Source organism: Natator depressus, chromosome 4 (genome assembly GCF_965152275.1).
Source record: "Natator depressus isolate rNatDep1 chromosome 4, rNatDep2.hap1, whole genome shotgun sequence".
Classification (NCBI taxonomy): Eukaryota; Metazoa; Chordata; order Testudines; family Cheloniidae; genus Natator; species Natator depressus.
In genome coordinates, this window is record NC_134237.1 from 40,700,645 (window position 1) to 40,725,959 (window position 25,315).

At 40.7% G+C, this 25,315-nt stretch overlaps 1 protein-coding gene across 1 annotated transcript in view; it reads left to right on the forward strand.

The window, feature by feature from the left end:
• BLTP1 (bridge-like lipid transfer protein family member 1) overlaps nucleotides 1–25,315 on the forward strand; it is a 228,614-nt gene that overhangs the window by 58,186 nt on the left and 145,113 nt on the right. The window contains exons 9-16 of the mRNA XM_074950819.1: nucleotides 1,286–1,365; nucleotides 6,492–6,642; nucleotides 9,448–9,604; nucleotides 10,024–10,102; nucleotides 11,228–11,319; nucleotides 12,356–12,473; nucleotides 13,754–13,909; nucleotides 20,288–20,385. Of these exons, the coding sequence (XP_074806920.1) occupies nucleotides 1,286–1,365; nucleotides 6,492–6,642; nucleotides 9,448–9,604; nucleotides 10,024–10,102; nucleotides 11,228–11,319; nucleotides 12,356–12,473; nucleotides 13,754–13,909; nucleotides 20,288–20,385 (931 nt within the window). The remainder of the gene's footprint in view (nucleotides 1–1,285; nucleotides 1,366–6,491; nucleotides 6,643–9,447; nucleotides 9,605–10,023; nucleotides 10,103–11,227; nucleotides 11,320–12,355; nucleotides 12,474–13,753; nucleotides 13,910–20,287; nucleotides 20,386–25,315) is intronic.

The following is a 25,315-nucleotide window of genomic DNA, read 5'->3' on the forward strand; positions in this document are numbered from 1 at the left end:
TACTCATGTGAACTTTCTGAGTGCTGCACTAAGTGTGAGATCTCACTGCACTACTCTTTGCACTGGTGTGTTAACAATTTGCCTTCTCCTAAGGCCTCTGTTGTCCCTCATTCTGAAACTTCAAATAATGTAAAAAGCTATATACTATATTTTTTTTCTTTTCTCCTCCGCTACTTCCCAAATATATCTGTTGTGGTGATATCATGGTTAAAACCCTAGACTGGAAATCAAGGTCTGGGGTGAAATCTTTTCTCCTGGGCCAGCCCCTTGAGGCTGGGTAAAAAGGGCCAGAGCAACATAAAGGGGTCCTAAAGGACCTATATTCAGTCAGGGAAGGGATTCTCTTGGGGCTGATGCTGCAGAATACAGTCATGAGGCTGCTTCCTGATGACCTCCTTGCAAGACCTGGTGAAGAGGGTGTGGTGAGTATGAGGAGGCTATGTTGGGGGTGCACATGTAATGATTCCGGGCAATAATGGAGCCCGTAGGGCTGCATACGGAGACTGCTGTCATTTAGACAGTCCTGAGGGCCTGGCTAAGTTACAGTAGGGACCTATGCAGCCTCTGGAGCAGCCCACGATTGGGAGATTGCATAGATAACTTAAAACCACCACACAGCCCTCACTTGTTAGGGGTTGAGAGTTCTGTGCTGCATCTCCTAGAGGCACAGCACAGAATCTGACCCCTATGCTTTTTGTTTCTGCTGTAGACTGTGGCTTTAAGCAACTTCTCTGTTTTCTGAGTTTCCCCACCTATATAATGGGATACTTACCTGCTTTATAGAAAGTTTTTGAGGTTTAATTCATTAATGTCTGTAAAACGCTTTGAGATCATGAGTTGGAAGCTACTATGGAACCACAAAATACTTATTAGAATTACTCTGCACTAGCAGAGAGGTCAGCCACTGAACCTGCTGCACTATTCCTACAATATTGGAGGCTTTGAAAGGAACTGATCAGTAAGAGACCTGAGGCTTTCCTCGGATCTGGGTAACCTGGAGGATATTTTATAGTACTATCATTAGGCCATTGGCAGCCAAAAAGATATTTTCTGTACAAATGCCTTTCTAAAAGTGGATTAGTTACTACTTATGGCAAGTTTATCTATTTTTTTCTAAGATTGTTTAAGTACTTAAATTACTTCTGAGCTTACAGCTGAGCATGACCTGCACTCTCTTTTTCAGGATACCCAAAAATTCAAATTTAGCTTTATTTAAATTCTTAACTGTTAATTTCTTCTAGGATACATTTCATTATTGACCTAACCCTTTTTCCCCCTACAACAGACCACCAAGGTTAATGGGAGAAGGCTTTGTTGTAATGCAGTCCAATGATGTTGACATCTACTATTACATGGATGAACCAGGTATCTTCTGTTAAATAATAGTGTTGTTTACATAATTTGTGTACTATTTATTTATCAGGACTTACTATACCGTTAGTTTTAATGTCTTACTATTGTCTTTCTGGAATGCTGAAAGAATTTTTTTGATCTTCAGCTTAGAAGAGTTAGCACAGGATGTGAGACCATAAAAATGTCGCAAGAAAGTGTATGGAATGTCCCTGCCCTCTTAAGTGTTATCGACTAAATTTTCATGTTGTTGTCATTGAAATGAACAGGTGGGCAGGTTCCACTGACATAAATGGAAGAGAACTGTTTTATATTTTGAGTCGAAAAAATGTTTTTAACAGTATATATTAGCTGTTGTGCTTTACAATGAATATTGTCAACATTTAGATAAACCCAATATCCAGGCTTCTCTCTGCAAGTCTGAAGAAGGTAAGACCCTGGAGGTGGGATTTTCAGAATGGCATCAATGGGAGTTTGGTGCCAAACTCTCCTCACAAACTTCTAAAAATGCCAAATTTTCAGTGCCTACCATTAAACTACTTAAAACTGTATTTAAGCATCCACATAGAAATCACCTGATTTGTAAAACCATGCTAAGCAAACCTAACTCCTGGTGAAATCAGTGGGAACTGCAGATGTTTTTGAAAATCAGTCCAGTCCTACGTTGGTGTATAAGGTCTTGTGTACACAGGGAAATTTTCTCAGTATGACCTAAGGTGTGAATTTAATCCAATATAGTACCACTGTAGCCTCCTGTGTAGATGCTCTTATTTTGGGATAGTGGGTTGTTTTTGGCATAGCTTTTGTCACTTCAGAAGGAGTTTATAACTAGACTGGTATAACTGGTCATTTTTTCCCCAAGTAGACAAGTCTTTAATATAGCTTTATGAGCTTAACTTGAGGCACACAGGTTAGAAAACTTTGGCCTAAGGGGTCTTGAACACAAGGGATAGGATTTTCAAAACTGCTCATTGTTGGCCTATCTCTGCCCACATTGAAGTAAATGGCAAAAATCCAACCATATTTAATTGGAAGGTTTTACTAGGAAAATTTCTACCAGCATACAGCTGCGGACATTGCTATCGCTAGTTTGTATTCACATTTGACTATCTTTGCTGGTGCAGCACGCCCTCACGCTGACAGGTTGTATTGGCAAAAGAAGGGCAGCATGGTGATTACATATCCCAGTGTTCCCAGGGCCATAGTTCAGTGCATTTCCTTCTAAGAAATCTTTTGGCAGTGCATTGTGGACTGCCAGTGCTCTTCTCAGGCAATTGTGGGAGTTGGAGGATCAAATTCCCACAGTTCCCTCTGTTACATCCCATAATCTTCTCTTCCTCATGCTGGTTTTCCATCTCGCTGTCAGAGTCATGGATGCGGAACAGATCAGCAGAGCTGGCTTGTCTGTTTTAGAGACAGAGCAGCTGATTGTTCTGTACTTACGGAGCTACAAGTACTATCACAGCTGGGTCTGCAGTAGAGAAAAGGAGAAAACTGAAGAGGTGTGGATAATGTGGAAAGTGAATAAAAGTCACCAGCTGCTGCAGGCACTCACTGACCAGCTGCACACTATGGAGCAGCAGTTTCTGGGCCTGTGAAATGAGCACCGAATGGTGGGATTGGCTCGTGATGCAAATCTAGATGATCAGTAGTGGCTTTAGAATTTTCATATGTGGAAGGCCACATTCCTGGAGTTGTGTGCCAGGCTCACACCATCTCTTCAGCACAGAGACCCCAAAACAAGGGCTGCTTTGACAGTAGAGAAGTGGGTGGTGATTGCTGCTCCGAAAGGTTTACTCTTTAGGGAATTTAGTACCAAAAAGTTAAAAATTCTGCACACAATATTTTAAAATTCTGCATATTTTATTTGTCAAAATAACACAATATAATCATACCATTTTCAGTTATTTTGGTAATTTAGTTCAAAATACCTGTCAGCAAGTACAGACAACAAAGATGATTCAGGAAATGTTTTTTGACAAATAGGTTTCTTACTAGACATATTATCTCATCTATATGGCTCCACAGAGCTGATAGCAATACTAATATTTCCATGTATGCCAAGCAGAGAAGACTTTAAAACCCACGGCTGGTCCATGCCAGCCAACTTGGGCTTACAGGGCTCAGCCTGTGGAGCTTTCAGTTTCATTGCTTTTCAGACTTCCGGGCTTGGACTAGAGCTGGAACTCTGGGACGCCCCCCTTCCCCCACCCCCCCACAGGCCAGCCGCAGGTTTTTCTTTGCTGTGTAGACATACCCTAAAGAGCAGTACATCTTCAGGAACGAAGTTAGGGCATGATCTGGCACAGCACTTAAATATGTGCATAAATCACAGCACGTGAGTATCCCCATTGAAACTAATCTTTGCCAGCTTCCATCCTTAGTGAATGGCATGGCTAAGTAGTTCTCAGCATGTCACTGTAGAGTCACTGGAGTAGAAATGAAATTGTTCTAGACAATAGATTAGAAAGGAAATGGGAGTGGAGGCTCCAGCATGGCAGTGGGAAGCTCAGGCCACTGACTGCACAGAGGTAGGGCGATCACCCTGCAGACGCTCCATCTCCTTCTGGGACACAGACTTGGCAGTGAGGCTGCACCTGACCCTGACACAGTGCAAGGCCTGAGCTCACCTCAGAAACACATCTGGGCCCTCCATGTCAGGTGCACCGTGATAGCAAGCGAGAGGGACAGAAACTCATGTTCATGCCCGGTCCTGTTCCCAGATCCAGGTGTGGGGCAAGCAGACTTAGCTTGGCAGGATCCAAGTGTGGAGGGGCTTAATGTGGGGGAACCATGTATGGGATAAGAGGGTTCTGTGTGGGGCAATCTAGGTGTGGGTGGCTCTGTGGGGGGTCCGGGTGCAGGGGACTGGGGCTCTGCAGGGGGAAGGGTCCAGATGGAAGTGGTTGGGCTCAGCAGGGGGATCTGGGTGTGGGGGAGATGTGGCCTAAGCAGGGCTCAGCGGCAGGGGGAGAAGGGTTCTGGGTGCTGGTGAAGTGGGACTTGGTGGGGTGGGAGTCTGGGTGCAGCTGGTTGGGGCTTAGTGAGGTGGGGTCTGGATGCAGGGGGCGGTACTCAGTGGGGCGGGTAGGGATGTATCGGTGTGTGAGGGCATCTGGATGCATAGGGGTTGTGCAGACGGGAGGGGCAGCTCCCCATACAGTGACACCTCCCCTATCGTTGGGGAGTGATGGGGGCAGAAAGCAGGGTCCAGGGCAGAGCTTGTTGCAACTAGGGGAAGTTGCTGTGGGTGAGTCTAACCTGGCCCCAGGAGTGGCTCGTGCAGGGGCAGAGGAGATCCCTCCCCCGCACCAGACCAGCCGGGACTAGCAGTTGGAACACAGTGCATGTTAGGAGCCACCAGCTGGGGTGTCCCCAGCCCTATCCCTCACTGGTTGCGGCCATACCGTGATAGTGAGCAAGAGGAACAATGTCTTGTATGTACGCCTATTCCTGACCCCCAAGGTGGTGGCTTACGTCTCCCCTGGCTGCTCCCGATGCCGAACCAGATGCATCCGCTTGGGACCTCTGCCTGGAAGGGGCACATGAATCAATTATTTTGTGGGGAAAGAGTAAAATCTTGCACAGTAGCGCAGAATTCATGTAGTCTCAGTGCTCAGTTACTGGATTGTTTGCAAGCATTCTTCTGTATGTTTGATGTATTTAATTTGAATGCATTTTTGTTTTTGAATGGATTGAATTACATTTGCCTTACTTTATTTTTATTGTACTGGAAATTTTTTTCTTCCTGAAAAAGTTTTTTTATTTTGAATGCATCGAAGTCCTGCTAAAGTATTTATTTGAGAACGCTTTTTGGTTGACTAAAGTATTCTTTGTTGTTTTTTTGCCTGTTAATGCTACTCTGCACTCTTAAAACAAATCGGCTACTTTAAAATCTAATTCCTTTTTTCCCTGCCCACTTGCAGTTGTTTGCCATTTTGAGGGGTGTGTGAAGAACGGATAGGCGCTAGTGAAGCGTCGGGGACGGTGAAGAAAGTTTGTTTTAAAAACCATGTGCAGTATGGGGGGGTAGTAAATTATACCTACTCTAGTCCCTTTTTCAGGGGGCTCTCTCTGAGTTTGGCTGGGTCTCAGAGCTTCTTGGGTATATGTGGGCTCATGTCTCACTCCTTAGTGAGCTTTTCATCAATGTGTGGTTCTGGTGTACCCTCCTCAGGACATTACGAAGAATCCACTATTAGTCACTAGTTGCTGGGGTCCCCACTTGTTATGGCATCTAGCTCTGCATAGAGTGGCAGCTCTGAAGGACAGCACCAAATTTTTTGTTTTCCTCCATTGACTTTTGTTAGGACTGCTGCAGTTCCTTCTCCATTGCCTAGCACTGGTACTCATCCCTGTCATATTTCAGTTTCTGCATCTCCTTTGCAATGTTGCTGTGTGAATTCTGTAGTTATACTTCCATTGCTCCTCTCCTCACTTGCTGAGGACATCCAAGACTACTTTCCTGTAGTAGGCAGCAGCACTAAAGTTCGCTGGCGTTTTAGCTGTAGCTTTACATGGAGCCATACCTGTGTGTTTGCAAAAGTGAGCTAGAAGAACAGAGGCATTTCCAAAACACTCTGGATATTTCAAAGGGGGCACTGTGACCATTAAGCAGAAGAGTTCAAAAATTTGAGCAGAGAGCAGTCACGGTACAGTGTCATTATGGCAATATTGCTGTAGGTGCAGTTAATACAGTGTTCACACAAGCATTGAACCAGCATAAGAGTGTCAGTAGAAGATTTATGCTGCTTAGGAAGATGATTTAACTTGACCCACAGTAGTTGAGGGTTTTGTCAGCAGGACTGAAAAGGCAGTGCCATGTGCAAAGCTGTGCTGACAGAAGTCAGGTTTTACCGCTAAAATTATGTAGTGTAGGTTCTGTGGCCTTTACTGACTTCAGTGGAGCAAAGTTAGCTGTCATTGAGTGCTTTGGAAAAATTCCTTGGACTCTTGCTTTCAGTCTTATCCTTCTCTTCCTTTCTCTTTAGTCTACATGAAGGATGGTTTGACTCTTGCGTCCTGCAGTGATCTTGAATGAAACTGACATCTGCATACTTGAATTGTGTAGTGGTCCGCAAAAATTCTTCATAATTGGAAACACCTTCCTGGAGTAATGTTTACTGTATTACAAACTACAGGTCTTGTACCAGAGGAGACAGAGGAAAATAACGATGGAGAAACAACCGATGAAGACAGTAAACTGCAAGATCTGCCTCCATGTTGGGGATTAGATATTGTATGTGGGAAAGGAACAGACTTCAACTATGGACCATGGGCTGACAGGCAAAGGTATTAAACTGAATTGCATTTTTAATATTAATCTTGAATATCATTTCCTATTTGGAAATTGTAATGAAGCCTCCATTGATATTGCTGCTCAGGCTGTTAATTGTACATGGTAGACAACTAAGTATATAACAGTCAAAATATGAAATTAAAGGGCCTCTGACCTGTAGTTTAGGCCTAATAGTAGGCTCAGCATTAGCTGCTATGCATGTACTCCAGAATTTAAGGACGATTCTTCACAAAGATAATAAGCAGAACACTTAGATTTTTTTTTTTAAATCAATACATTGTATTCCTATATAATGAATGCAGTAGTTCTGATGCTGTCAAATTTCTGTATCTGTAGTAAATTTACACTTAAGTCATTAAAAAAAAAAACCCTCCACAGTTGTGCCATTTTCTGTATGTAATAAAACTGTAATGATTTTTTGGGGGAGAATTGGAGCTAAGGGATATTGTAAACTAACTCTTCCTGAATGTTTCCCTTCAGATTAGGGTAGGGAATTAATAAGGAGGAAAAGATTGTTCTGTAAATTAGAATTATTGGTGGGAACAGGCAAATGCTTGATGGAATCCCAACAAATACTTACAGGTTTGGCCTTTTGCCTTACATTACAAGCCTAGATTCTACCACCATTCCTTACTTTGGATAGCACTTTACTCTGAGAGTAATTCCACTGAAGTCAGTGGGACTGTTTACAGAGTAAGGTACAAGTTGCATAAAGGTGACAATCTGGCCATTTAAGAAAAAAATGTTGAGAAGAATCACATATTTGATATTCCTTTTGGATGTATGCCATTTACCCAATTGTGAAATTGTTGTGATTGACTACCTTATAGGAGTGTGAGACTGTGCAGATCATAAGGAGTATAGATAGTAAACAATATCTTGAAGTACCTAAAGGAAAGAACTTCTATGTACAGCATACTGCATTGGTGGGAACATGAAACCTCTAATTTTTAGTATCACCAAGAATATTTGCTCTCTTAAAGCACACTTCATATTTTAAAAAGAACAGGAGTATTTGTGGCACCTTAGAGACTAACAAATTTATTTGAGCATAAATTTGTTAGTCTCTAAAGTGCCACAAGTACTTCTTTTCTTTTTGCGGATACAGACTAACACGGCTGCTACTCTGAAACCTGTGTTCATATTTTAACTTGCTCAATGATGGAGGCATGGTTGTTGAGGTGAGTTACATACTCTTTGGTCAGGTAAAGGATCCAAAGTGGTGGGTCTTTTCAAGGTATGTAAGGAGCAGAGGATGGAAGATGATAAAATACAGGTAGGATTTGATGAGAAACAGTCAAATGAAAAAAAGTCTCATTCAATTACATCATATAATGGGAGACAGCGAAAAAGTGACAAGTTTTTAAAGTGCTTATATACCAATGCTAGAAGTCTAAATAGTAAGATTGGTGAACTGGAGTGCCTTGTATTAAATGAGGATATTGATATAATAGGCATTACAGAAACTTGGTGAAATGAGGATAATCAATGGGACACAGTAAAACCAGGGTATAAAATATATCGGAAGGATAGAACAGGTCGTGCTGGTGGGGGAGTGGCACTATATGTGAAAGAAAGCGTAGAATCAAATGAAGTAAAAATTTTAAATGAACCAAACTGTGCCATAGAATCTCTATGGATAGTAATTCCATGCTCAAATAATAAGATAGCAGGAGGGATATATTACCGACCATCTGACCAGGATGGCGATAGTGACTGTGAAATGCTCAGGGAGATTAGAAAGGCTATTAAAATAAAAAACTCAATAAAAATGGGGCATTTCAACTATCCCCATATTGACTGGGTACATATCCCCTCAGGACGGGATGCAGAAGTAAAGTTTCTTGACACCTTAAATGAAGCAGCTAGTCCTTGAACCCACAAGAGGCGAGGCAATTCTTGATTTAGTCCTAAGTGGAGCACAGGATCAGGTCCAGGAGGTGAATATAGCTGGAGCACTTGGTAATAGTGACCACAATATAATTAAATTTAACATCCCTGTGGCGGGGAAAACACCACAGTGGCCCAACACTGTAGCATTTAATTTCAGAAAGGGGAACTACACAAATATGAGGTTAGTTAAACAGAAAATAAAAGTTACAGCACCAAAAGTAAACTCCCTGCAAGCTGCATAGAAACTTTTTAAAGACACCATAATAGAGGCTCAACTTAAATGTATACCCCCAAATTAAAATGCATACTAAGAGAACCAAAAAAGAGCCACCATGGCTAACCAGCAAAGTATATATTTGGTTCAAATTGCAGAAATTCAGACTACGTTCCAATCCACACATTCTAATTTCATAGACAATTTGTTGTTATAGTTTCTGTGCTTCTATAAATTATACACAATCAAAAAGTGACCTTGTCATCTCTCTCATCCTAATCTCCAAAACAAGACAGTTACAGTATATTGTGGTGGGAAGATGAAATGGAAGAAAGAATGTAACGTACTTGTATTTGCTTTCTGGGATTATTATGTTACTCCTTCCTGTCATCCCCTCATAACATGTCTCTCCACCACCATCCCTGCAAAAGTTTATTTCCCAGCAGTTTGAATATCTAGTTTATTTTGAGTTTGATTTCACTAATGAGGCGAAAGTGTCTCCATTGATTTAGGTTTGAAGATTTCAGTATCTTGCAGCTTTATGCAAATGTTATTTTTTCCTTCACTCTCCTTACCTGTTGGCTTTCCAAGGACCTAATTCAATTACACAGACTGGTGGCAAAGAAATCTGTAGATGAGACAAATTGTTTCTTTCCATCGGAGTAACTATATTTCTCTTCTTGTTTTCTAGGGACTGTTTGTGGAAATTTTTTTTCCCGCCAGATTACCAGATTATGAAAGTCTCAGAAATTGCACAGCCTGGCAAGCCAAGACAGATCCTTGCTTTTGAGTTGCGGATGAATATCATTGCAGATGCCACTATTGACTTGCTCTTTACCAAAAACAGGGTAAATAATGGCAAGGTGGTAAGAAATAAATTCTTAAGATACCTCTGAATCTTACAAGCTCCTGTGATTAGGTTGTCTGGCTTTTTGTTTGTGCATATTTTCATTTGTCAGGTGGTATCTAGAGATATTTAAACATGGTATTTTTGGGGGGTGGGAGAAGAGAAAGGGAAATATAATCTTCTTTCATCCTCACCAGTTTCTCTTTCAGCCAAGGATCTTCTGGTTGTTAATGTTAACTTATTCTCAGTATCATGATTTCTCTCTTTTTTTTTTAAACATTAAGGCCATATCCTAGTCAGCTAGATCCTTCTTTTTTAATCCTGACAATTTAACCATGAATAATGATGGCCAGAGGCATGACATACACTGGCTGAAGATGGGGGGAGAAATAACGTTTAAACTTTTTCTCCCCTCCTTAGGAAACCAATGCTGTACATGTAAACGTTGGAGCAGGCTCGTATTTGGAAATAAATATTCCCATGACAGTCAGTGAAAAAGGTAAGTTGATGAGGCGGTTTATTTTACATTCTTAAGATTGTGCATAGGAGAAAACAGTTGTTTATTCATAGGATAGTGGATATAGTAAGCTGTTTTCCCCTTATGGCTACAAAGGACCTACATTTCTATGTAAAGGAGCAATAACAACTTATACTTTCATAGTGCCTTTCATTACAGGATCTCAAAGCACTTTAAAAATACAGATTTAACTCTTGTGAAGCTCTAATTGATATCAATAAGACATTGCAGTAACTTCTCCCTAGTTACTGAAAACAAAGCTCTTATTTTATCTAATTTTATTAATACCTTAACATATTACATAAATTGTATCTGTACAAAAGCAGTTCCCATTTTTCAATATGATTACCATAACAAGTCTTTAGAAACATAATGGGTAATACATTGATGAAATATTAACTTAGTCATAGAAATACCATGTAAAGTCAAGATAAAGATAAAGATGGGGGTGGAGGGAGACCGGGATTCGGGCTCTTCTGTTGCCCTCTCCTGTCGGTAAGTGTTGAAGTCCTATATTAAATATGCTGAAGTTTTCCTTACTTGCTTTTGCTTGTGTGTCTTATCTTTACCCTGCATATAAGGAGTAGTAGATGCAGCTTCCTTTTGAAGTTGATCATTGCCTTTCCTATCTCTCACTGTCTCTTTTGTCTATTGTACATATATATGATCCCTATCACCATAGTATCTGAGCAATCTTTAATGTGTGTATCCTCACAAACACCTCTGTGAGGGAGGGAAGTACTGCTATCCCCCTTTTACAGATGGATAACTAGACACAGAGAAGCTAAGTGAGTTGCCCAAGGTTTCACACACAGGCTGCAACAGAGTTGCAAATTGAAACCTGGTCTCCAGAGCTCCAGAGAAGCCTTTTCTGGACCAGCCAGATTCCACAACTGCATTATCTTAAGCCTTTGTCATCCAACTAGTAAAGGAATGAACTGGAGCTTCATATTGTTGATTCTCTTCACGATGTGTTTTGCACCTCATGTTGTTTATTTATAAAGTATTTGAATTTCTGTTTAACTCTTGCTTCTTTACTGTAATTCAGAAATAATCTTGTCACACAAGAGAAGCCATGATGTAAACATTATTTGTTCTGTCTGCTAGGCTACTCCCCTGCAATTAAAGGACAACTTTTACACGTTGATGCCACCAGCAGTATGCAGTACCGAACTCTTCTAGAAGCAGAAATGTTAGCTGTAAGTCTACAGTAACAAAGCATTGTTAAGCACAGAGGTGCAGTTGTCTCTGATGGACATTTGGTTTAATATAAATCATTTTTATATGCCTGGGATAAATGTTGTGCAAGTATAGAAAACAGTGCAATGATTGGGGCATTTGTATATACTTTACAAGACCTTAATCCTCCAAAGAATTATGCACAAGTAATTTTATGCATGTTGAGTAATCCCACTGAAGTCTGAAGAGCTACTTAAGTGTGTAAAGTTAAACATTGATTTAGGCCCCAGTCTGTGAAGACTTGAGTTTGCTAATCTCACCTAGTTTATAGGCATAATATAATTTATAAACTGTCTCTTCTGGGTGCTCAGTAAGGATTTAATAGTAGAGTGTTGCTCAGACTTGCATTGCTAAGACATCATTTCTCCTGCAAAATATACAATTGTACATTAACTAGTATACTGTGAAGTATTTTAAATACTTAGAACTAAATTACTTGTTAAGTATGACAAATACATTTTAGGATGGATTAGCTTTTTTATTTGTGCATTTAGTACTTCATGAAATTCAGCAATTGAATTCCAGTTAACTTCTACTGAAATGCATATGCACTAGTTTTGAAAATGCTACCTTTCCGTGAATGACAAGTAAAAGTAGGCACTTAATAGCCACAGTACATAGATGATTTGGCTTAAAAATTGTTTGTTTAGATGATATTTTGTAGTAGGCTGAGGAAGGTGGAACCTTGATATGAAAGGTTAAATTAGATTATAAAGTGCTCAGCGTAACTGCTGCAACAGCAGATGGCAAATCTGTGGTATAATATGAGAAATTCATAGTAGAAGTTTTCAAACAAATGAATAAAGTGTCAACTGACCTTCAGGCACAGAGAAAGAGATTAAATTATTAAAAAACTGGAGAGGCCTTCTGTTCATCCCAGCAGGAAAATGGTTTTAATTATTCACCAAAGTGTATGTGGTTGACCCTTCATCTCAGCATTGTTCACACATTGTCATGTTTGAAGCGGATACTGATGCTTTAGTGTTTTGTTCACAGTTTCATATTAATGCCAACTATCCCCGGATATGGAACATGCCACAGACATGGCAGTGTGAAGTTGAGGTTTATAAAGCAACCTATCACTTTATCTTTGCTCAAAAAAACTTCTTTGCAGGTAACTTCCTTATTTCATTAGTATCTAAATATTTAATTTGTGGAACATAAGTATGTCTGGCACATGTTTTTTCTTTGTCTTGTTGTTTTCCAAACCATTTTAGAGGGGCTGATGAAGTTGTTTTAATGCAAGAGCAGATGGCCTTACAAATGTGGTTGTTTGTCTAAAATGGTGAATAAATTTGAGGTGCTAAAAATCCAAATGTTTTATTTCCTTTAATCAGGTGTTAATTTATGTTGTTTTTTTATGGTTGACTAGCCACAGTGAAGAATTTTTTTTGACAAACAACACAAAATATATTGATTTGTGTTGATTATAACTTTTGAGATGTTTCTTAGTTTAATATTGCTGATCTAAGAGACAAGTTGACCAGTTAATCTGGTGTATGCAGAAATTTTTTGGCTGACTAACTTCAGCTTTACGGGTTATCTGTGATCTCCATGTGGCTGACCAGGCTTGTCAGAAAATAATCTCCTCCCCAGGATTTTGACTGTAATTTAGGTACAGTACTGTAATGGAAAGCCAGTGATTCACAGGCACTCTCCAATCCTGCATTTCTGGTTGCCTGTAAACTCTCTGAGGGATTGGGGTCCTGATGTAATTCTTTCATAGTTAAAACAGAATTGGGACTGATAAACAAAATCATGACAACTAGTTAAAATTTTTTTCTTCTAGTAAATTTAAAGAAGAAATTTAAAACACTGAATAATCAGAAACTAAATTAACTTTGATATTTTTAATGATGTCCTTTAGATTCCTGTTTTTGTCTTTCTGTTGATTTTTTTAAAATTTGTAATGTTATGTACTTGCTGTTCTGTCATGTAATAGGTACACTTAACTTTATCTGAAACTTTGAGCTTAATGCTCAGTAAGTCAGGGTTCAAAATCATACTTCTTGTATTATCCTATACCGTTATTGCAGTTAATTATTAATTGCATTTACATTTATGCATGAATATGGTTTTAGTGTTTGGATATCTGTAAACAATTAGATTTCATTTTAATTTTTATTTTACACAAATAAAACTTGTACATCATTGATTCATCATTTTAATAGACTGAGGTAACTCTCCTTTGACTAGAAAGGTAAAGGATTGCTGAAATTTAGTAGTTCAGTTCTCAGCTGGTGTAAATTGGCATAGTTCCCTGAAGCCAGTAGAGCTACAATGATCTGCAGCCAAAGATCTGGCCCAACTACTTTTTAAAGGACTTCTCCAAAGTATTTAGTTTCAGCTGATACATTGCTAATAATTTGTCCTTTTTATTTTATATAATTTTAGATTTGATTCAAGACTGGTCCAGTGATAGTGCTCCTGATATTTTCTCGTTTGTTCCCTATATATGGAATTTTAAAGTAATGTTTCATCAATTTGAAATGATTTGGGCAGCAAATCAACACAACTGGATTGACTGTTCCACCAAACAGCAGGAAAACGGTAAGAATGATTCTTCTGAAGAAATTTTGTTAAAACATTTAAACAAAAATCACAGTACCTGTTTTCTGTGATGTGTAGGCGATCTTTTGGGAGGTAATAAAAACCTCTTCACTAGGTACATTGTTTGCCAAGAAATATAAGGTTTTTCACATGCTCACTACTGGAAAAACCTCTCACACCCTCAAATACAGCAGTTCTTATTTGGGTGATTGCACGTGTCCATTCAATTGTAGGTGTCTGTGTGTGCCATTGCACAGTTGTCAGAATGTTTCCCCTCAGCGCTACCTGCTGGGGCAGCACAAGTGCCCTCTGCTGCTTAGAGCACCATGTGCAGGCATAAAGGTCTGAGCCACCCCCAAGTCCCCTCAGTTTCTTCCTACCGCTCGTGACAGTTGTAGCTCTCTGTCCTTGCTTCTGCAAGTCTTCATTCAAACCTGTAAATAGTACCCATTGTATAGTTAGCGTAGTTTAGTGGTTGGTTGGCTTAATTTCAAAAAAGTATCTGACAGCCAGCCTCGATACTGGCCCTAGTATCTGAGGTATGCCTCACTCTCTGGGTTTCAAGCCCTGCCACTCTTGTGGTAAAGCAATACCTAATAGTGACCCACATCCCAGCTGCTTTAAGTGTTTGTGGGAAGCCTCACGTGAGCTGCAAATGTGACATTTGTAAGGGCTTCAAGCCATGCTCTCAAAAAGACAGGGCAGCTAGGTTGAAATATCTGTTGCTGGAATCGGTGCTACATCTTCCATCTGAGCTAACTATCTTGATCCAGGTACTGAGCACCTTTGGTGCTCCTGGTGCTGAAAGGCGGATTGGCATTGCCAGTACCGAAGAAGAGGCATCAGAAATAGGAGTTTGTACTAGCACTGTTGAAAGAGACAAAGAGATCAAGCTCTTCTAAAGACTCAGGAGGTTAGTCAAAGAGGAGGCACTCTCCAGAGCACACCTGTAAACAGGGGAGTTTGTTGACTCCAAATCCTAGTACCTAGTACCAAATCCTAGTACAGGCCCTTCAAGACCAGCTCCAGAAGCACCTTCATCGGCATCTCTTTGCATCCCGGTACTGCAGAGTTTCTTCCCAGTGCCAACTATTCCTGAAGCATTAGAGGCTGCAAGAGAGTTATTAAACCTCTCAGTGCTGCCATCACTGGCAGTTCAAGAGACTCTCCCGGCACTGGCGCCCAAGGTCCCAGTGTCAGCACCTTCACCTCTGCACAGGGTAATTCAGTCTGATTTGACCATCAGGGTACCAATTAAGGTGGTGCCATTTAGGGGAAAGCCTCAGATGATCTCCCCGGGTCCCCTTCATCAGAGTCTGATCATTCTTCACTGGTACTGACAGGTACGGCCCCCGCCATGATCACAAGAAGAGGTTTCTTCTTCAGCAGACTCGGAAGTGGGATTCCCATGTGTCCCACCCTAGCCGGTCCCGTCGTCGGGAGTATGTCACCTTCTTTCCCTGATTTCAGCCTCAGCACCAGCAAGGGGCTTGTAGAAGGAACTCTTGGGCTACACACAGTTGGGGACTGGGGCTGTACCAGTGGCCCTTTAGGAACCCGTGGGGATTTCCCCCTCAATAGAGAGCATCCCTGCTCAGCTAGCTCCATCTACTGGTTGTCAGGATCATCAGCGCTGCAAACGCTCTAGCATCTGTCCCGAGCCTGGCACAGAAAATATTCAGAATCACTGTCACAAGTAGCCACAAGAGAATCAGCATGTGGACTAGCTTTTGTTACCGTTGACATCCTCTTTCTCAACTCCTGATGAGACAGTTGTGGCAGAGCCAATTTCTCCATTTTGTGATGATTTTAAGACTCTTCAGGAGTTGTTGGGGAGGATGGCTATGACCCTGGACGTTCACCCAGAGGAAGTCCAGGAAAAATCCCACAAGATGATGGACATGTTGACAGCTGCAGCTCCAGCTAGATTAGCTCGCTTTATTCATGATGCTGTCTTAGAACCTACCAGGTCCTCTGACAGGCACCAGTTTCTCTGCCTCCAACTTAGAAAAAGTGGAGAGGAGGTTCTGAGGTTCGAGCACCGATATAATAATCACTCTTGGGCTCCCCTTGAAGTGGCAGTGGCCAATGAAAAAGGTAGACAGGACACCGGCATCAACCTCAAAAAAACAGAGGACAAGAAGCTGGATTTATCTGGGAAGAAGCTTTATTCCACAGGTGGATTACAACTGTGTATTGCAAACCAGCACGCTTTGCTGTGGCACTACAATTTCATCATGTGGGATACACTTTCAGAGTTCAAAGATAAGCTCCCAGATAAGGTAAAAAAAGAGTTCCAGGCTTTAATTAAGGCAAGTTGGTCCCTAGAGCGGGTCTGCATGTGGCAGATTGTGCCGTTTGCAGCACTTCTGCTATCACGATGAGGCATTTGTCCTGGTTACACTCTTCTGGCTTCCCTCCAGAGGTGCAATAGGCAGTCCAGAACCTCCCTTTTGATGGGCCATCACTCTTATCAGAAAAGATGGATGACTCTGCACAGTTTCAAATATTCTAGTCCAACCCTGAAATCCCTGGACAGTGAAGTGGAAGGTGTTCTGTTCTCAGTCCCAGTGTTTTCAGGAGTTTATCCCTCGAGCCCAAGGTCAGTCAAGGAAAAGGAGCAGATGTTACAAAAAACAGCAACCACCACCCTGTGCTTTTGTATCCGCCGGTTCATCAAAGTGGACAGCATCTGCCAAGAGCTCATTTTGATGGGCACGTCTAGAACAGAATACTAGTTCTGAAAGTGCTATCTTTTTCTTTTCCCATTTTTGGAAACTGCCTGTCACAAAACCATTGTGCTTGGGCCCACATCACAACAGCTCTATGGGTTTTTCGCATGGTGGAAGTGTGATACGTGTTCCAATTTATTTTGACTGCCTCCCCACCCCATCACTCTTCAGGGAACTTTCTCACAAGGCAATGTTACTGCAAGTGATGCAATTGCTCCTTCTGATAGGAGGTGTAGGAGAGATCTCTCCTTTGTTCAGGGAAGAGGGATTTTACTCCCAATACTTCCTTATTCCAAAGGCAAAAGGGGGTCTCAGGCCTATTTTAGATCTAAGGCACTTAAACAAGTTCTTGAAAAAACTGAAATTCCAGATGGTCATTCTAGCTTCCATTATTCCTTCCCTGGGTCCAGGGACTAGTATGTTGCTGTTGACTTAGACGCCTACTTTCACATGGTGATTCACCAGAGGCACCGAAAATTTCTGAGAATCACCATCAGTGATTGTTATTATCAGTTCAGTGTTCCCCTTTGGTCTCTCTTGTCTGCCCTGTGTATTTTTTACAAAGTTTATGGCAATGGTAGCAGCATCCCACTAGAGGTCAGGGGTTGATGTTTTCCCTTACCTGGATGACTACCTGATAAGAGGTTGATCAAGTTCATAAGTGGTGTCCACCATAAGCATCCACCTCAATGTGTTCAGCCTACTGATCAGCACAGACCAGTTGGTCCTGTTTCCAGTACAGAAAACAGAATGTATTGGAGCGGTTCTGGACTCAACAATGGCCAAGGCCTTACTACCACAGGCAAGGTTTCATGCAATGCAAAGCCTCATTCTGGACTTAAAGGCTTATCTCTCACCGTGGTGAGAAACTGTTTAAGGCTGCTGAGGCACATGGCAGCATGCAATTAAGTGTTTCAGTAAGCCAGACTGCATTTTAGACTCCTTCAGGAATGGTTGGCAGAAGTGTATTCTCCAAGAAGGTACCACAGATGTTATCCTCCCTAGTTTGGTGGATAGCCCCGTCCAATGTCTGCAAGGGAGTTCCTTTTGCCTTACCTCAGCAATCTCTTACCTTAGTCATGGATGCCTCGGACCTGTGTCGGGGGGCTCACCTGGGACCCCTGTAGACACTAGGTGTCTTACATCCTCAAGATCTCCGTCTACATATAGCTTGCAACTCCCTGATGTTTATCCAATTGGCTTGCATGGCGTTCCTTCTTTGCATTAGGGGAAGCGGCATATTGGTGTTGACCAACAATATGACCACCATGTTTTATGTAAACAAACATACTGGTCCTCACTACTCTCTCAGGGAGCAGTACTACTCTGGGACTTCTGCATCAACATCTCTATATTTCTGAAAGCAGCCTACCTCGTGGGGCTCAGAATATGCTGCCAGAGCTCCTGAGGAAGTTGTTTATCAATCACAAGTGGTCCTTTCGCCCAGACATAGCAAGATCCATTTTCCACCTCTGGGGAACTTCCCAAGTGGATCTTTTTTCAATAAAAGACAACACAAAACACCATTAGTTCTGCTCCAGAGCAGGACTCAGCCTGGGTTCATCAACTGATGCTTTTCTACTGCTGATCTGCTGTTTTTTTCCCTCCATCTGTCTTCTCCTCAGAGTTCTGTGCAAGGTCAAGCAGGACAAGTCCTATCTTAGATTGGTTCCCCTGGCATGGCCCCCTCAGCACTGGTTTTCACAGCTCTTGGATCTCTGTCAGTCCTCCACTGACACTCCTGCTTTACACGGACGTAATTTCAGAGATTCATATCTGTCTCCTCCACCCCAAGTCTCCAGGCCCTTCTCCTGATGGCCTGGAGGCTTTATAGTTAACAGCAGTGGAGGAGTTCTGCCCTAGAGAGGTCCAGGAAGTACTACTGAATAGTAGTAAACTATTAACCAGGACAACTCACCTTGCTAAATGGAAGAGATTTTCCATCTGGGCAAGGCTGAATGGGGTGATCTCCTCTATTCTTGATTCTATTCAGCATGTGCTGGACTACCTTCTGTATCTGAAACATGAAGTATTGGTGAGTAGCTACTTTATTAGCTATCCCTTTCCTAATGGTTCCTGAACAGTTAGCTTTTTTGACTGCCGCTGCACCTTGTGGATATTTTCAGAGAACTAAACACGACTCCAAGATCTCTTTCTTGAGTGTTAGTTAATTTAGACCCAATCATTTTGTATGTATAGTTGGGATTATGTTTTCCAGTGCGCATTACTTTGCATTTATCAATATTGATTTTCATCTGATGTTTTTTTGCCCAGTCACCCAGTTTTGTGAGATCCCTTTGTAACTCTTCGCAGTCTGCTTTGAACTTAACTATCTTAAGTAATTTTGTATTGTCTACAAATGTTGCCACCTCACTGTTTATCCCTTTCCCCAGATCATTTATGAATATGTTGAACCGCACTGCTTCTAGTACAGATTCCTGGGGGATACCACTATTTACGTCTCTCCATTCTGAAAACTGACCATTTATTCTTACCCTTTGTTTCCTGTCTTTTAACCGGTTACTGATCCATGTGAGAACCTCCTCTTTTATCCCATGACTGCTTAGTTTGCATAAGAGCCTTTGGTGAGGGACCTTGTCAGAGGCTTTCTGAAAGACACCATACGCTGTATCCACTGGCTCACCCTTGTCCACATGTTTGTGTGACCCCCTCAAAGAATTCTTGTAGTTTGGTGAGGCATGGTTTCCCTTTATAAAAACTGTGTTGACTTTTCCCCAACAAATCATGTTTGTCTATGTGTCTGATAATTCTGTTGTTTACTATAGTTACCCCAATCTGCCTGGTACTAAAGTTAGGCTTTCTGGCCTGTAATTGCAGGATTGTCTCTGCCTTTTAAAAAAATTGGTGTCCCATTAGCTATCCTCCAGTCACCTGGTACAGAAGCTGGTTTAAATGATAGGTTATATACCACTGTTAGTAGTTTAGCAATTTCATATTTGAGTTCCTTCAGAACTCTTGTTTGAGTATCATCTGGTCCTGGTGACTTATTGTTTAACTTATACATTTGTTTTACAACCTCCTCTATTGACACCTCAATCTGGGACAATTCTTCAGATTTGTCACTTAAAAAGAATGGCTTAGGTGTGGGAATTTCCCTCACATCCTCTGGAGTGAAGACTGAATGCAAAAAGTCAAGAACTTGCTGGATGGATTGATTACAAGGAAATTCAATACTTATCTGAAGGACATGGCACATGTTTTCAAGCATTAACAGAAAGAGTTTGATGGTGTATTAAACCATAAAGTCATAAGGCATTAGGTGTGACATTTTGGATCTTTCTGATGGTGATTTCACTCTTGATGGATAATTTTGCTTCACTAGCTGGAATGGTTTTCTTTAGACACACTAATGCAGAGTACAAGCTTCTAAAAAGGAGAGGGTTCACAGTTTATTCCACATGTGTGATAGTTTAAACTTGCCATTTTCTTTGTAGTATGGATTCTGTAACAGCTGTTTCTTAATTCTCACCCATATATTTGCAAGAAAACTTGTCTAATCAGGGAGATACTCCCATGAAGGAGCACTAACTTAAAATAGATAGGAGGAGTTAGTATTGCTTATAATAGAAAAGCATTTAATTTAAAAATGATTTTTATTTGAATTTATTTTTCTCTTTTCTTGTAGTTTATCTGGCAGCCTGTGGGGAAACTTTAAACATTATTTTCTCTCTGCCTTTCACTGACTTTGTTCCAACCACATGCAATACTAGGTTTTCTTTAAGGGTAAGTAAAATTTTATATGCTTGAATTACTACTGTAAGCAGCATAGTATTTCTTCGTGTGTAAGATAGTCAGTTGCCCAGTAACTTCTTGCTTCTTTGTCTAGGCCTTGTCCCAGGCTTGGGCAAGGGATTTTCAGAATCCTGTTTCCTCCCTGACTGAGAGGAAAGGGGAAGAAAAGATGTTCTCTTCCACTACTTATTCTTATACCTTTGTTCTGATGAGTCCATAGTTAACTCCTTCCTTGCCTACGTTAGTACATTCCATCACAAGTACTTTCTATTTAATATATTTTTAATCCTTTGTTAATTTTTCTTCTTCCACTCTCCAACACCGCCACCCTGCCCCCTTAAAAAAGTGGTTTTTCAAAGGAGCCACTCTTCAGCAAGGCCAACAAAACAAAATTTGCAGACCAAGCCACTTTGGAGATGGGAGCCCCAAAATATTAAGGACTTCTTGAAAAGTCAAGAACAGATATTTTTAACAAACGTAACTTTAAAACATATATTCTGATGCCTTCACACTTTCCTCTCCAAACTTCCTAGAAAATTTTATTCTCAGATGACACTTGTCATTGGAAAATTCAGCGGGATTGCTTTCTTTTTGGGGAAATTGGAGCTAGGATTTGAAAATGAGGTTTATAATGCGTCATTGACTTCAACCTTACCTATGGATTGGCCATTGCTAATTCAGCTTTGTTCTAATAGGTAGGGCTGATAGTGCTGTGTATAATGAAAAGTGCTAAGTAACCTTACTTATAAGATCTGATTCACAGTCGCTTATAACTTTGTCAAACTTTAATCGTTTGGGCTGAAATTTTCTATGCCTGTTGTCTGCCTCAGGCTGAATGTTTTGGAAAGTTACAGCCAAAATGCTTCAGCCATTTCTGCAAAAGGGAACATGGTAAAAGATGCATTGTTTTGCCCTTGTTAATAATTTCCTTAATAGTTTTGCTGAGAAGCTGTAGCACTGCCATTCTTAGGCGTATGAACTAAAAATTTAGCTGGGAGGTTGTACTTGTGCCAGAGATGTGCCTTTTGCCTTCCCTATGAAAATATATCCAAATTTGGCAAAGCCTATGAAAACTTATTTTGCTTCCTTCTTGTGTGTTTACCTTATTTATGATACCTTATTTAAGTACACAATCGCTTATTTTTTTCAACAAGGCCCCTGCCTCCTTCACCTTATAGAATGGATGGTGCTATGGCAGTGAATCAGGGCAGTGTATTGAATGCAGCTGTTGTCTGTAAGACCTTTTTGATTTATTTGTTACAGAAGCTACAAAGTATGTGGTAAATGAGCCCAGGGATTGTAGGACAAGGGGTGGCCTTCTGATTAGGGCAGTTGAATATACTGGAATTTGAATGTTGAATTTGATTCTACCCCTGCCTCTGTCACCGTGTTCTTCTGACACGGTGTCATAAATAGAAAGGGAAGGGTAAACCCCTTTAAAATCCCTCCTGGCCAGAGGAAATCTCCTCTCACCTGTAAAGGGTTAAGAAGCTAAAGGTAACCTCGCTGGCACCTGACCAAAATGACCAATGAGGAGACAAGATACTTTCAAAAGCTGGGAGGAGGGAGAGAAACAAAGGGTTTGTGTGTCTGTCTACATTTTGTCTTTGCCGGGGATAGACCAGGAATGAAGCCTTAGAACTTTTAGTAAGTAATCTAGCTAGGTATGTGTTAGATTATGATTTCTTTAAATGGCTGAGAAAAGAATTGTGCTGAATAGAATAACTATTTCTGTCTGTGTATCTTTTTTGTAACTTAAGGTTTTTGCCTAGAGGGGTTCTCTATGTTTTGAATCTAATTACCCTGTAAGGTATTTACCATCCTGATTTTACAGGGGGGATTTCTTATTTCTAATTCTATTTTTATTAAAAGTCTTCTTGTAAGAAAACTGAATGCTTTTTCATTGTTCTCAGATCCAGGGGTTTGGGTCTGTGGTCACCTATGCAAATTGGTGAGGCTTTTTATCCAACATTTCCCAGGAAAGGGAGGGTGCAAGTGTTGGGAGGATTGTTCATTGTTCTTAAGATCCAAGGGTCTGGGTCTGTAGTCACCTAGGCAAATTGGTGAGGCTTTTTACCAAACCTTGTCCAGGAAGTAGGGTGCAAGGTTTTTGGGAAGTATTTTGGGGGGAAAGACGTGTCCAAACAGCTCTTCCCCAGTAACCAGTATTTGTTTGGTGGTGGTAGCGGCCAATCCAAGGACAAAAGGGTGGAATATTTTGTACCTTGGGGAAGTTTTGACCTAAGTTGGTAAAGATAAGCTTAGGAGGTTTTTCATGCAGGTCCCCACATCTGTACCCTAGAGTTCAGAGTGGGGGAGGAACCTTGACACACGGTGGGCAAGTTATTTAAATCAAAGTGTTCACGGTTGGCCACTATTGTTTGTGCCTCATTTCCTGGTGCCCATTGTGAGACAGCTGCTGCCAGATTTGTGGATGTGCTGAGCGCTTACAACTGCAACTGAAATTGATTGGAGCTGTACTTTGAATATATTTGCTATATAATGCTAGGTACTCTGAAAAATCAGGCCATAGGTGTCTCAGGTTGGGCACCCAAAATGAATGGATAATTTTGGAATTAATCTGTGCTTCAGTTATAGAAATATGAATGTGTCCTAATCTCAGAGTATTGCAAAGATAAATTCATTGAAGTTTTTGAAGCAGCATAGTGAGAGCAGCATAGAAACCCCTATGAAGAAATTAACAGTTTTGTATTCAGTGCAGGGTTTGAACATTATACAGAGTGTAAAGTCATACTTTTGAATGTGGAATATAAAAAAAAAAAATTGGATGAGGCAGGTGTTCTTTTGTGAAAAATAGCATGATCATGTAACTAAAGACTGTAATAATGCATGTGCACAAAAGGGCTGAATAAATATCGCACAAGAAGCCTTAATTCTGACATTACTTAACTTCTGAATGCTGGATTTTGCAACCTTGATGTTCTTTTAACATAGTTTTAAAAAATTATGTAATATATAAATGTTTGGGTGTTTTCCCCTACATATAGGGTTAATCAGTGGTGGGGGATTAAGCTGTCCATGTCCATTAATGTTAATGGAAGTAATTTGGTTAAATCCACACATACTGTGCTGAAAATGTGCTCCCTGAAAATTTTTGTCTTCTGATTAAACTTGTCCTACTCTTATATAAAGTATTTGTAAATATTTTTACAGCACAATCTGATAGAACTTCATTAAACTAAGAAAAGGATTCATTGGAGACCAGAGCTGATTTTGTGAAACTTTTTTGGTTTCTGTAGGTTCAAATAGTATTTTTCTACCCTGTTAGAAATCTCTTAACTAAGAGTTATACGAGGTAATTGTTTTTAATTTTATTTTTAATTCCCGCCACAAAGCAGTTCTAAGAAAGTAATGCTTTTGCCCCAGTTAAGCGAATTAAAATGTGAGGCTCTTAAATTTTAGCTGGTTGAGTTAGGGGAAAAAAACTTAACAGTTTACTGCATAAAATCTGTACCTTGTTGATTTGTCTTATTTCTCATCTTTCTTAAATGCTGCTATTGCTCTCTTGTGAAGTTCTGTATTAAATCTGATTTTGAGATAGTGCTATCTCATATTTTTCTCTTAAGCATTTACAAGGTCTATCCAGAAGCTTGCTTCTAACTGTTGACACAATAGTTGGGGTTGCAGATAGCAATTTCCCCCATCCTCTTCAGATTGACTATATTTTCAAAATGGAAAATAGGGGTGGGCGGGTTAGGGGGTGGAGATAAAGAGAATCTGGTGGGGAAGTGAGAGGAAAAAGGGATGCCTCTTTCCCTTTGGAATGAAAAACTCTGATACTCGATAGGAGTGGGTGGGAAAACAGTGTTTATACAACTGTCACCCTTTTATTGTTTCTTCCTAGTTCCCTCTGCCTCTGCCCACACCACTTCATCTACTAATGCATGTGCTCCCCCGCCACTTAATTCTGCTCAATCCACCATCATTCTGAGTCAAAACCTCATCTTCCTTCAACTTAAACCCCACTTGCTCAGAAATACGCCACACCAGTCTGAGAAATTCCCCTCTTCCTTCCTATCTAACCTCTTCACAGCTCAGAAACCTTCCCTCTTCTATTTCACATCCCACCATCAGGAATCTCCTCACCTATTTCAGAAACCTTCCAACTTTTTGCTGGGTCTGGAAGAGCATGGAGCATATACAGTTGATCTGAAGCAGCCCTGCAGAAGTCCCTGTTCCATGCTTCCTCTTTATTGATGCTTGCATGTGCTGCAGGACCTGATGACCCCCTGTGGATTTCAGGTGTACCACAGACTCCAAGGTCTGGGATATTCCCAATGGCTGCCACTGATTTTACGCTTTGTAGTAAATTGGCCACAGTACACAATTGTGGTGGTACTAATAGCCCCTAATGACCAGCTACTTCCATCTAAGACTAACATATATCTTAGGACACGGACTGCAAGTTTATTTTATATATTGGTGATCGGAAGGCACTTAGAAGGTAACTCCCTCTTCCTGGAAAATTAAATGTAGTATTTTAGTGACATAACTTTTGTATGCTTTCAGTCCCCAGAAAGAGTGCTCTTCTCCAAGGGAAACCGCACTGCTTTAGCCAGCTCAAAATAATCTTGCTGTCCTATTCCCTTGATTTCAGATATTGTGTTTTGTATTTATGGCTGTATTCTTCGAAAACTTGTTCTGTATAAAAGCTTATTTTCCTGATATGAAAATTTTTGAATACCAAAAATCCAAGTATGTAAATGAAGATGAATCTTAACAAATATTTTTCAGTGATAATGGTTTTTTATTTGGTATTAACTAAACTCATGGGTATACTGCTTGCAAGATTAGGCCTTATGCCCATATCCTGAACAGATTTATGCGTGTGCTTAATTTTAAGCATTTGAGTAGTCTCATTATGTCCAGAAGTTAAGCATCTTATTAAAATATCTTTGGG